Source organism: Colias croceus, chromosome 17 (assembly GCF_905220415.1).
Source record: "Colias croceus chromosome 17, ilColCroc2.1".
Lineage (NCBI taxonomy): Eukaryota > Metazoa > Arthropoda > Insecta > Lepidoptera > Pieridae > Colias > Colias croceus.
Window position 1 is genome coordinate 5,631,379 of NC_059553.1, and position 14,362 is coordinate 5,645,740.

Genomic DNA, 14,362 nt, shown 5'->3' on the forward strand with positions numbered 1-14,362 from the left:
GTCATATATTTTCACTTAGCAGAATATTCATTAGTTAGAAAGAGACAGTATTCGTTTTATTATTTCGGTATCGAAATGCATGATATTTGTATAATCAGTTGTTTGTATAGAACATTATGCCCTGTCCATAGGATTCCTTAGTCATTGATCCGACCACAGATCCGGACCACTATCCGACGAAGATTGAAGTTGACGTTTGTCATTGAGATTTGACGAGTTTGGTATTTCCGTAGAGGGAGAATGAACTATTCAAATGTCGCATTTGACATAAAGCCGGTAAAGTTATAATTTTCAAAAGTTTTGTTTTGAAATTAAACTTGATTATTGATTATTCCGCACAATAGAAAAGTCGAATAAAATTATTAATATTAACTACCTTCTTCCATTTTAATTCATAAAAATCACGTTAATAATACTTTTGTGTTCACTCCATTTAAACTGATTTTATTTTGCACTAAACAAAAGTAAATTTTTGTAATGGATGTTCCTGAAAATGTTCGCAAGGATTTAATAAAACTTTTACCGGCTTCTGTTATAAATGATATTGTTTGTTTTACTTTATATGAAATACATGCACGGGACCCAAGAAGAGTAGACATAATAGTTTCTACTAGCAAAGGTGAAGTGTTGGAATTTTACGACAGACGTATAATTTCATCAATTTTATTAGACGATGCTCGGAATGTGAAAGAAATAACCATAATTCGGAATGAAAAATGCGTCCCATTCTACATACTTTTAACTGAAAGTGAGATAATTATATTATCAACAAATGATACATTGAACATTCATCGTAGAATAACAAATGTTGAGAGTTACGAATTAATTGATAACGAATGTAGTGGCCAGCCTTGTCTTAAAGTTACATGTAAGGATGATGCTGTCCCAGTGATGTTCGATAAAAACTTAAATGTCAGTCAGCCACTTTTGGCATCCCAAAATAAATATTCTACAGAATCTGTGCCTTTAATAACACAGTTGCAGAGAAAACTTACAGAAGCTAAGTACAATGTGAATAAAAATGAAGGTGTTCTAAATGATTATAGAAAACTTAAGCAAGCCGCTGCCTTTGCATTGTACGAGACAGCAAAGCCTGAGGATTCCATCTTTAGGTTAGGATCTGCTAGTGTGAGTGTATTTTACATATTAAAATGCAATTTTACCAGTAAATAATAATCTATACTAATATTTTAGAGCTGAAGAGTTTTTTTGTTTGTTTGAACACGCTAATCTCAGGAACTACAGGTCCGATTTGAAAAATTATTTCTGTGTTAGACAGTCCATTCATCGAGGAAGGCTATAGGCTATATATCATCACTCTAAGACCAACAGGAGCTAATATTCTTTCCTATAGATGAAGAATTCTATCCTAAATTTTCCCAATCGATACTGTAATATCTACTGTTAAAATTTTACAGATATCAAAAGCATTGAAGATAAAAACCAAGTCTCCGATACTTAAAGTATGCAACAAAAAAGTTGTAATTATCATAAATGTTTGGAATGAGGATAATATGTAAGTCATAAGCCCATATAATATATTAATTTAATTAGTTCTAATGTAAGCCAATTTTCATTAGGATAACATCTATTATGTAATATGCAGAATTGATGGTAAATCTTGATATTTACCTATGCAACTTATTACTTTTACAATAATTTTGATCCTGAAAAAGGAATAAATTATTTTTCAATAATCACGAAGTAAACTAAAACACATAAATGAATTTTGGTAAAATGTTTAAAAGTTTGTATCAAGTTATTAATCAATTTTTTTCTGTCATTATAAAATTAAAAAGGAATTGTCTAATTTGTGTCTTCATTTGTTTCATTTCAGACCAATAGAAAATATACACATTCTTCTACATGGTACATCAAAACTGTCCATCTCATATACCACCAAAATTTTTATGCCAATCAAATCATCACCCTTTTGGCAAGAGAGTGGTTTTCATTCTATACAAAATAATGAGGAACATTTTATAGTAGGAGTAATTGATTTAAAAGAATTAAAATATAATATTTGTAGCAAAATTGAATTTGAAGTAGCCTTGTCATACAAAAAACAGGGCAAAAGCTATTTGTTGCCGTTAGAAAATGTTTTAGTGTCAGCATTAGATACTATGGGTAAAGATTATGATGTGATTCTGGACAATAAAGGTAAGTCAGCTTTTCTAAGTAAAATTTTATATCAAACTACCTGTTGGTCTGAGTTTGATGATAGCCTTATAGCCTTCCTCGATAAATGGGCTTTCTAACAATGAAAAAAGTTCAAATCGGACCAGTACTACCTGAAATTAGCGCAATCAAAAAAAACCAACTCTTCAGCTTTATATACAAAATTAATTTACACTTTTTCTAATTCAAAATGGATGTCAAAAACATGTTTTTCTATTTCAGATGATCCAAACAACCTTTTAGCAGTCTTGGCCTCTTCTGAAAAGACTGATTTAATTTTAAGGCATATTAAGGATGAAAATGGACATAAAATAAATATATGCAATGAAATATCAAAGCACTTAGAATTTGAAGTATTAGGAACAATGAAGAATGTAATGGTACATAAAAAATCACCTTATCATTTACTATATGGGCTAACAATAATATTAGTGCAGGAATATGAATTGAAGAATAGCATTGGAATAGAAGTATATTCAAGGTAATATATTTTTTTCTATCAGAATGTAGATGAGAGGATAATTAATGATATAGTACCTAAATACCTAATATTTGTTTTTTATTTTTAATAAACCATTAAATTATATGTGACGGCCGCGGCGCCACCATCAAAGCTTTAAAAAATAACGAACGGCGAATCAATATAAAGCAGCGCGCACGCACGACTCGGGATCAATCAATCTCGGAGCCTGACGTCTACATATGCTTATTTTTTTAGAAACCGTAACCATATGACAGTATTTAAAAATAAAAAGTTTGTAAAATATAATAAACAAAATCATTTGTTTCCAGATCTCCTGCTCAAGTCCTGGTATTCATACATTTCATAAATGATTCTATTCCATTTAGAATTATGGTCACATTGCCAGAACATAAAATTACTGCTAAAACTGAAGACTTATCACACTATAATGATATCACCTCTGAAACTTTACCACAAATAGATTTTACAAATGAAGCATCAGGTATATTGAATCAAGCCACTTTAATAAAAGAATACTTTGATAAATGTATGATTAAAATGAATGAAAGTACTGATCAAGGTATTTTGAGTAAAATTGGTCAAGAAATAGATTTAATGTCTTTGGGAGTTCCAGAGTATGTTAAATTAAAAAACCAGTTGTTAAATGAAGCTATGATTGGACTCCAGTCTTCTGTTATAAAAAATATAGTTAATGTTGATAATGTTGATTCTCAGGAAATGATGGATGTATGAAATAAATAATTTTTTATCTGTGATATTAAGTGGATCAGGGTTGTAAGTATTAAATAAAAAATCAATTCCAGTTTATAATTTTATTATAGCATTTTTCAATAAACATAAAAGATAATGAGAATACTGGCAGCCAGACAAGTATTTACTATACATCTACAGAAATAACTTATTTTTATTAGAATTATTTTATAACTAACTTAGTTTACAAATATGCATCTAGTTGAGCATTTATCTCAGAAATAAATTTAAGATCTAAATTAAATTAAAAAATACCCGATTGTCCTGCTTAGCACCATTCATCAGCCATATTATAATATGTATTTTAATTAATATAATTATATTTATTTATGTATAATAATTTATTTATTTATAAATTTTACCCATCCCGGAACCCATTATAATTTAATATGCACGTTGGAAAATTGCAATCATATTTGCCTGAGTATAAAATAATCGTAAATGATTTTTTTTAATGAGTAGGTAAAACTTAAAAAAAGTAACTAACTAACTAAAACTTTTTTAATTCCATGTTCATTCCTATTGCACAAAAACTTGCCAAATAGTTGAGTACCTAAAAGAAATTATTAGGTTTGTATTAACATACAAATGATTCGTAGCTTATTTGCTATAAGTAATGTTTTGTTTCAAGTAAAAATTTTTTATACTGGAAACAGAGAAGTTGGATGTTGTAGAGGTAGTTTATTGCCGTTTTTATTGGCGGTAAACTTTAAAAGCCGTAAATTTTTGCTATGAAATTACATTAAAATAAAATAAACTTTATCACCGTGATATTGCACAGATAATTACTCTACCTAAATCTGCAGTTAATAGCATCTGTTATTAAAGTCCCGAAGATTAAAAACAATTTGGATGGATAGTGGACAGAATTTATTAATGAAAATAATGTGATGGATATAAAAAAACTAAAGACCGTAATTTTTTATTCGGAATTCAATAAAGTGATGACGTACTTACAGACACACATTTTTTGTTGAAAAAAAAAACTCATTTCTCTACCGTACTAATTAAAATCAGTTTCAATAAATAGTCTACAAGTATCTGGTATTCACTTTTGTTAATTATTATTAATTCAATCATAGATTTGATTGCTTTTTCCCAACATGACACTAACGCAATGTGCTCTTGTTTTTACAGAGAGAATAAATTGCACTTTGTGCGTCTCTCTGGAGCAATACAAGTCAGGTACAAGGAAGCCATTTTGTGCCGCCCGACTCTTAGTGACGTCAATTATTTACAACAATTCATATTCATAATTTTTTTATTAAATATTATATTATGTATAAAATATATTTCTACATCTTTTATACTAAAATGACTTTGAGTCATTTCTATATCTAGTTATTCATAAATTTAAATAAATTCAAGTTTTTACCCTTGTTAGAACCTAATTACCCTATTATTGCATTGCACGACCGGCCATTTCATGTTTTAAAACATTGTTATTATAGCTATTTTATTGTAAAATTAAATATAGTATCAAAATTAAGAAGACTCAATCAATTACAATATTAGAAAACTTAGCTTTAACATATTTATTATACATTTTTTCCATACATCATTATTATTAAACACATTGCAAGTTCGGACTTAGTCCATTATATGGGTATCCAATATTATTTTAAATCATAATTTATTAGATACTAGGAATATGTAAACTATAATATAATGTTTATGAAATCTAGATATATTTTATTTATTGCACAGATTCACAATGACGTCACTTTATTGCACATAGTCCACATATTGCACGACACTTAACACTGTTTAGTTTTTAACTTTCACCTTATTACTTCTAGTACTTTTAATGTTACTGTTTTCAGCTCTTGGCGGTAAATTTCTAAAACTGCCGAAATAAACTGAATGAGTTTCTACACTTTCAGCACCGGATTCACTTCTAGCTTCGTTCCCAGTGTCATCACTGTCACTACAACTCGCTAATTTCGCTATAACTAACTTTCTTTGGAACTGTCTCGAACTCGTAGAATCGCTACTAAGATAGCCAGAATCTTCAATACTGAGTCCTTTTCTCCTTCGTTGTTTAGTTTTATCAAACTTTTGATCTTTCACGAATGTATTCGTGTTAATTCCGGTACAGCTTCTTATTGAATTACGTCTCGCTGAACTTTTGCCAGCTTCCATAGAGAGCGATACAAAGTTTGTTGGTTGAACAGCTTTCATATCCACGTAATCTGAAGTATGCGATGGTATTGAAGCATGCATTGGACTACACGACGGTTCTTCATTTATAATGCTCGGAATATTACTTGGTACATTTGATTCCTCGCTGGATTGTTTTGAATCTCTTGGACTGAGGCTTCTATCACTAAGGCATTTTTGAGGCAAATCTATTTCTACTTTACAATTTTCTACTCTTCTTGGAGGGATAACTGGTTTCTCATAAATAGTGTCTTCAGTTGGTGGTAATGGAGGGAGAACGTCTGGTCGAGCTAAATGTTTTTGTTGCTTTGCTGAGGGTGGTGTGCACTGCCGCTGTCGTTTCGAATGTCTATATTCTAGAGTTAATATTCTTCCGTCTTCCGATGTCCAACCACCCGAGTCTTCCAAACTTTTATCTGAAGTATCTTCTTGTGAATGCGAAGAAAACATATTCGGTGCTATTTTAGGTCTACTTAGTACTATTTTGTTGTATTCATAGTCACCGCGCAAGCTATTAAATTTTGGATTTTGCTCGATTTTATAACTGTTTTTTACGAATGTACCACTGCTTCTTAGTTGTATTCGATGGCTGTTTTTTACGTTTGGGCTTCCAAGATTTTTAATAAGATCCCTACGACTAAACTGCATGTTTTCTATCGCCTCTTTATGTTTAGGATGTTTTCTATCCAAAGTATCAGGTTCAAAACCATCGGATTCGTGAATACGTATATAATTTTCTGGAGGATCTTTCACTTCTATTGTCAAACAACCTGGTTTCTCTTCAACATTTTGTAGTGCGATTAATTTACGACTTCCAATAGAGCTCTCAGATCCGCTAGGCGAAGTTGGGGCGCTCCCGAAATTGTAACTGTTGTTTACGTATACTTCGGTAACTAAACTATAATTGACGCCAAAACTTTTCTCTGCTTCTTTTTGTCCATTATTTTTCTTTATATCAATAGTTTCATAATGATTTTTATTCACTCCAACATCCACTTCCGGTGAAGGTGTATTGCTCTCGCTATTGGAGTTTGATTTGTATACAGCATTTCTCATCGTAAGTTCTTCTTCTAATGGCAATGCGCTGCTTAAACTGGGACTAGCTTGTGAAGAAGGGACTTCTAGAAATTCCGTTGGTGTTGTTATACTCTTTTTATTTGACGAACGTTCCAAACTGTCTGTTTCATAGTCATTCGCTATTGGACTATCAGAACTATGATTAAAGGCTTTCTGTGTGGTATCATTATCTAAGTTCTCAGTAAGCATTTCGTCATCAGAACTGCTTTGATTGTACGACTTTGAAAAGTTGTCTAATGCCATCGCGTCGTTTACCATATCAGGAAGAGAATTTTTGTTATTGATTAATGAGTTCCTTCGTTTGCAAGAACCCTTACTTCCGGAACTATTAGTAGGTCTATATTCATCAAAATTAATCGACTGAGCGATTTTCTTTGTAACAGTATTGTTTGAGTTATCTTCACAGGCGACACCTTCAAATTCAGGCAGTGGTATATTATAATTTCTCGTAGAAGGCTCTGATCTTACAGACCTAGAGGTACATTTCTTCGAAGCGGTCAGATTGTCGTTGGAATATAAAGAATAACTTTCTGAAAAACTGTATTGTTTCCTAATATTGTTGCGACAAGCAGCTATCGGTAGTGATGATAAGGATTTTGCTAATTTACTGGAGTTAATGTCGAAATCTTCATTAATTTCTTCTGGTCCATTTGGAATATTTTCCAACCATTTGCGAATGCTACTTTGCTTATCGCCTTTTGAATGAAGGCAGCTTTTACAATTGGGATTGTCGTATTTTATGACGTTTACTGTGTTATTATCAGATTTGCACCCTGGGCAACCTAAACAGGTAGAGGATCGACGCCGACTATTTTCTCTTTTAAGACTGATTACGCTTCCGCTACGTTGACTACCAAGTCCATTGTAAAGATCAATGCTGTTTGCATTGGACGGATATGTTTCTTCTTCTGGTATTTCATTAAGAACAGGGTGAAAACGTTTGGCTGCCATTTTGTGTTTTGCTATCGATATGACTTCCCTGATTTTTGATAGAAATTCCAGAGCAGCCGCTGGTGGATCCTGGAAATGAGGTACAAGACTTCAGAGTAAGTTAATATTGTTTATATGATTGTTATAAATAAGACGATGTTCATTAACCCTAGAGACATAACCTTCTTAATGCTCCCTTTAAACATAACCATTCATCATATTGATGAACATTTTTTAAAGTATGAAATTTTTACTTAAAACGTTATAATTTAAAACTGTTTACTACATAATTTTTTAGGGATAAGGGTCTTATTTATAATTAAAACATAATAATTAAAAAAAAAGTAAATCTTTATTTACTTTTATTATAATAACGTAAGGCACTAGTTTTAAGGAGATCGTAGTTGATAAGGTACGTAAAAATTAAAATAAAAAAAAAAATAACAAAATATAGCTTTTTTTTCTTTGGCCAAAACAAACTTAGGGCATAACTCTACACTTAAAAAATACAAAAGCTAATTATTCACAGCGCAATTCACACAGAATTGAGCCTTATGTTCACCACAAATTGCAGTGTTACACTTAGAGCAATATGATTTAGTCATGCGTCTCTGCTTATAGGAACATAGACCGCAAACCTTCCTTTTATTCAAATATTGTGCTTGAGTCGGTCGAGGGTCGGCAGTAGACGTAGATGGACCATCATCCCAGTAGATGTGACTTGTTCATACGTTTGTCTTTTTATAGCGATTTCAGAGTTGGTTCATTTCAATATTTCTTCAAATATCTGATCGGTCATGAACTGATCAAATAATAATAAAGGATCTACCATTCCTCTTACACCACGAGATGGCCCTCTTGCTACATGGACGATATTTATCGCAGTTGTCCTTCCTGATGTACGACCTTTACTTGTGGCCCAAACGTGACGATTGCGACTACGAATGGTACTTTGTGGTAAGGTCAAAATACATGAAGAAGTACCTAAAGTCTCTTCCAATAAATCAGGAGGTGATTGAGAGTCGGTCTCGTGGTCCCGTGAGTGAGATGGTGATGAACCGTGACGGATTTGCTGACTGTCCTCTTGGTCAGAGGGTTCATATTGCTGATCGCTTTCCACGTCGTCCACCTCCATAAAGTCTTCATTTTCACCATCCGAAGAAGCCGGCAGCGAGTTGGTGTCATCCTCTTCCAACAATAATCGCACAATTGTGTCATCACTCAGTGCACGTCGAGACTCCATGTCAAAAATCTGCAAGCAAATATTTCAAACCGTCACCAAAACTAACACAAACCATAACCATTCATCGAATCGATGAACAGATGCTCAATAAATCAAAAAACAAAATACTTACGCGCTGAACACCGGTGTCGTCTGCAACAGCGCGGTGCACACTAAGTTGACAAGAACAGGCAAGTTTATACGCGCACGCGTTAGAAAGAGATGGCGTATTTAGTACCGCGTATTCATCAGATGGACGAAGGTTATGTTTCTAGGGTTAAAGGAAAACGAATACTTACAACCATAAGCTGTGGTTCAAAATAAGCAGGGTTAAAGTACAGTTTTCTTCGCGTAGTACCAACAGGTCTAGCAATTTCTCGATCTTCAATAGTTTCAACAATAGATACATGTTCATCTGGAAGTCGTTCTATACCGGACTCATCGCGATGATTAACTTCCATACCCTCATATTGACTTTTTAATCCTTCATTATGGAGATGGATAATTGCTGATGTCGTTCTTTTCTGAAATCGAAATTACATTCCTATAAATATTTATTTAATTGTTTGATCAGTGACAATTACATTTAACAAAACTTATTATTTTTAATTTGTTCTTACATTGAAAACATTTTCATCGCTACGTATACTGCTGTCGGGCAAGTCTTCTGAATCTGATATATTGCTCCCAGAGTCGCTTGTGAAATTCATTTTATCACTAAAAGTTCTGCCAACTGATAGAAGCGGGTTGTTTTTGACGATACCATCATCTTGTCCCATTGCATTAGTAATTGTTTGAACACGTTCATTATTGATTCGAAGTATATCACGATCTACTGTGATAGTACCATCTCTCTTCTTTAATCCTTTAATTCTTCGAAGGCTGCTTTCTTCAGACGCGACTTTTCGTCTCTTACGAATGTGTAAATAGAGAAAGACTGATGCTACATAGATTAGCCCAAGGAGTAAAGAGCTGATGCCTATTGCTATGTATTCGCTGGCGCTCAATCCAGAATATGTACTGGAGTCGGATGTTTGCGCGTTTGGTGTGAATTGTACTTCTGTTATGTCTGAAAATAAAATTAATAGATGTTGAAGGTATATTTTTAACTCTGTTTAAAAAAATAATGCATTTCAAACCTGCTGCTGAATCTACGAGCAGTGTATGTACCTTGCCCTCTTAATATTTTTGTAGAACAGGTTGCTATAATAACTTACTTGCAGCATGTCTGGGCGGTGTTCCCTGCACTCTAAAAGCCACACAGGGTGTGAATACACCACGCAGATCAAGTGGTGAGGAGGGCGGTGTGGCAACGTCGCGGCACAAAAGCCTGACTACCATCACTCGCCCGGACATGCGTCTGCGTACTTCATCTTCACCGCTCCACTGGAATTGTGAATTTCGTTAGTTTTGAGATGCGCGTGGTTAAACTTTTGATATCTTATTAAAGATCACACATAAGTTTCAAATCAATTGAAATAATTCAGTTTATTAATTTAAAAAAACACTTCCATCTGAAGCGGTTTTGAATCGTCAAAATACATTATCCAATATTTATCACCGGTTCGGAAAGCAGTTGCTACAAAGAAGAGCAAGATATTGCAATTGTTCTCATAAAGTAATATAATTTTAATGACATTATTAAAACGGTAATAAAAATATTTACAAATGATCATACCTGCAAAAAAGTTCTACCCTCATCTCTAAAAAGACTAAATGGCACATCCGCGTCTAGTGTATTACGAAGGTCCAAAAATCCCTTCGTCGTAAGAAATTGAGCTCCGGATACCGCGCAAATAGGTGTTTTGACATCTGAAAATATTCACGATTTTAACACAACTAAATTTAAAATATTATAAATTATGAATAAAAGTTAAAAAAGCGTTTTATAAATTATAAAAATCTATACATATAATAAATCTGTAGAAGGGTCAATTCTGTACATTGAAAATATTGAAAAAATAAATAGCAGGGGGTGTTACTAGATCGATACCAAACCCAAATATGTGATTGAAAAAATTTTTGTCTGTCTGTCTGTCTGTCTGTCTGTCTGTCTGTCTGTCTGTCTGTATGTGAAGGCATCACGTGAAAACTAGCGGTTCGATTTCGATGAAACTTGGTATAATTATACCTTATTATCCTGGGCGTAAAATAGGATAAGTACTTTTTATCTTGGAAAAATACGTAGAAAAAAATTAATCTTAATTTTTCAGTTTTATCCATAGACGTTGTTCCGTAGAACCGCGAACACACGTTGCGTATTATTATAGGCCTAGCCGTATTTGGGAATTGGGTCCAATAGATATTTATAAGATTTATTGACAGAGGTACTCAAAATGGAGAAATAACCATCCACGCGAAGACCGACATCCGCGCGGACGGAGTCGCGGGCGGAAGCTAGTGAACAATAAATCGAGCCGGTCAGTTTTGCTGAACAAAGGCATATTTCAACGACATGGTGTGCTTATAATGGCTTGCTGCCGGTCATATTATATTAATAATATAAAGTAGGTAGTTATTGCTTTAAAATAATTACAAATTATATTCCATAGTGTAAATAAATGTACATCTAATACTTACTCTGAAATGTTATCTCACGCGATGGATGTATTATTTGACCTTTTAAAGGCAAGAAGACAAACGGTATACGTTGTAACGCATTACCAGTGCCAAAAGTTGCCAAAGCACATTCTGGAAAAAATAATGAATCGAAAATAAACATCCGGTATAACAACTACCTAAGTATCTGATATGACACTTAGAACTTTCGGCAAATAAAAAGTAGCAATGTAATTGCTTTCTTTGAATATTAAAACATATTTCAGTTTAAGAGGCTTAAACTGTCGCGTTTGTAAACGAATTAAAGGTGTCGTATTAGTTGTTAAATATTTTATGCTTACAAAAATTGCAATATGGTTTTATTCGAGTCACTAACGGTTTTAAATTTTTATTATAGAGCCTTTCGTTCTGGAAGAGATTTTGTTTGTAAACATTTTCTCCTCTATTCGTACAGATTGCTTCGAAATAATGGTCGACTGTATGCTTTTTAACGATACTCGTATATTTTTAGTACATAATTATCCTGCTATATTTGAGAATTTACTGAAGGCTTTAAAATGATACCTGGATATTATTGAATTAAGTAGAAGTTAGTGGTGTTTTAATTTAAAATATAGAATTATCTGGCTTATTTATAATTTTATGAGACATGACTACACACGAAGGTGTACCGGTAGTGTACCATACTCTGTATACCTATAATGTAATTTAATCGATGATGCTATATTTGAGTAATAAGTATGTACTGTATATTTTTGACATTGCTTTAAAACTCATTCAATTTATTATATACACAATAGGTAAGTACCTACTCGACATAACAATGTTTATACGAATATATTTCAAATGTTGCATATTTCCACGTTTTCATATACACTTAAAAAGTTGAAGATATGGCGTTCTTTAGAAAAGTAAATATGGAAGTTAACATTCATTCCTCAAACGTATTGAAAATGTAAATCATGTCAATATTTGCATCTAGTTGATATAGTTTGAACTCGAGTGTGAATAAAAATGGCTTTCACAAAACTTTAACAGCAAGATGGAAAAATCCCATAACGGATTTGTATCTACTTCATTATATCAACATTTGTGTTAAAAACAAGCGAGTTATAGAATGCGGAAATACAAGTGTTAGGTATAGGTAGGTATAACTTATACCCACAGAATATGTCTGTGCTTATACCTACCTATACCTTATTATAAAATATTAACAATTAATTATATAATAAAGTCAACTAGGTACCTACGTAGTTACCTACTAGTTTTGACGTGTGATTTTGGTGTTATAGGTAAACAGATAGACAATTAATCTGTATCTAATACACTGGGTAATATTTTCTCTTCTTATCTAGCATCTAGATTCTAGATGATAATCTAAAATAATTCATATGAGACGAGTAGGTTATATTATGGCTTTTTAATAGGTTTTCTTTTTTCTAATTTTACTACCAATAAATAAGCCACAAATGTCATTTTTTAAAATAATATACGAAACTAGTCATCACTAAACTAAATTGAAACGATTTGATTTTTTATCCGTTAGCTGATTTAATTTTTTTTCAAGTGTTTAGTCTTTTTTTTCATTATGCTTACCTGGTAGATCATCCACGCACAGCTCTCTATCTTCCCTAAACAAGGGTGCTCGTTGCGGGCATGCGCAAGCGCAGCCGCCGGCAAATGTCGCGCCTTTTATACTCGCCGCACCCGCGCCGTGCTCTGCGCATTGTGCTGGACCGCATTCGTCGCCTGTTGAATATTAATCTAGTATTTCTGAGCATTTTTAACCGACTTCAAAAAAAGGAGGAGGCTATCAATTCGGCCGGTATGTTTTTTAACCGACTTCAAAAAAAAGAAGGTTATCAATTCGGCCGGTATGTTTTTTAACCGACTTCAAAAAAAAAGGAGGAGGTTATCAATTCGGCCGGTATGTTTTTTTTTTTTATGTACACCGATTACTCCGAGGTTTCTGAACCGATTTACGTGATTATTTTTTTGTTCGATGCGGGATGGTGGGATTTTATTCGGATAGGCCCAGTAGTTTTTATTTTATGAGCATTTTTGTCTGTATTTGTAAATGTTGCATGTGCAAGTTTGAAGTCGGTTGTTTTTAACGCAGTTATCACTTGTTAAAACATTTCGGTTGATATTGTCGAATAAAAAGGTCAATTACAGAAAAACTGGTCGTTAGGTAATTTTGAGTACAACTGCAGGTTTAACAGAAAATATAGGTAACTTATATGCAATAAACGTGGGTAATGTTTTTAGAATTGTTTATTTCTAGGAAAAACTCAATATCCACGTGTAGGTAAGTAATAGGTAGGTATACAAATTCAAAGGTAAGTATTTGAAAAATATAATAAACACGAACATGAACTAGTTGATCGTAAATTACAGTGGAATTACAGATATACACAAAAATAATTTATATTTGAAAGAGATTGTACCTATATAAAGCGATAAGACCGCCTCTGTAAATTTTAATATTCATGTTGCTCCTGTTTCCTTGTACTCTTGTATTATAAATTCACAGATTTATTAATAATTATTGTGTGAATAGTGTGCAATTAAGACATCTTCATTAGTCTCTACTCTACTTATATGGGTGGAGAAGAAGAAGAATACAAAAATGTATAAGATCTTCGTTAAACATACCAAGTAAAGTGAACACATCGCCAGTCTCCCGTCGCGTGAGATCGCCGAGGCTGGCGGCGGCTGCAGCTGTCGCCAGCAGCAGCAGGGCGGCCATGCTAGCCCTCCCTCCCGCCGGCCGACCACCCGCCCCCCCGCATCGCTAGCTACTGCTGAAAAGATACACAGTATTATTTAAAAATATACTTGGGGCTAAGTATCATTTACGAAAACTACCTATTTGCTACTATAATATAATATTTATTTTGGGCTATAACTAAAAGCTTTACAAAATTTTAAGACCTGATTATACACATGGCACACCACGCTTTTTTCACAAATACACTAGGTAGGTATGTATTGGTTATTGT

General features: G+C 33.1%; 2 protein-coding genes across 2 annotated transcripts; one reads left to right on the top strand and one right to left on the bottom strand.

The window, feature by feature from the left end:
- Positions 1-280: 280 nt before the first annotated feature.
- On the top strand, positions 281-3,464 carry LOC123699196. The gene is made up of 5 exons (XM_045646092.1): positions 281-1,128; positions 1,419-1,516; positions 1,838-2,160; positions 2,401-2,659; positions 2,971-3,464. Exons 1-5 carry the CDS (start codon positions 478-480, stop codon positions 3,392-3,394), a joined length of 1,755 nt encoding a protein of 584 aa, XP_045502048.1. The 5' UTR covers positions 281-477; the 3' UTR covers positions 3,395-3,464.
- LOC123699195 lies at positions 3,460-14,109 on the bottom strand. Its single transcript, XM_045646091.1, has 8 exons — positions 14,016-14,109; positions 12,957-13,109; positions 11,382-11,492; positions 10,480-10,613; positions 10,019-10,187; positions 9,422-9,870; positions 9,101-9,325; positions 3,460-7,669 (listed from the first exon to the last, which is right to left on the bottom strand). The coding sequence occupies exons 1-8, from the start codon at positions 14,107-14,109 to the stop codon at positions 5,180-5,182; spliced, it is 3,825 nt and encodes a 1,274-aa protein (XP_045502047.1). The 3' UTR covers positions 3,460-5,179.
- Between the last annotated feature and the right edge of the window lie 253 nt (positions 14,110-14,362).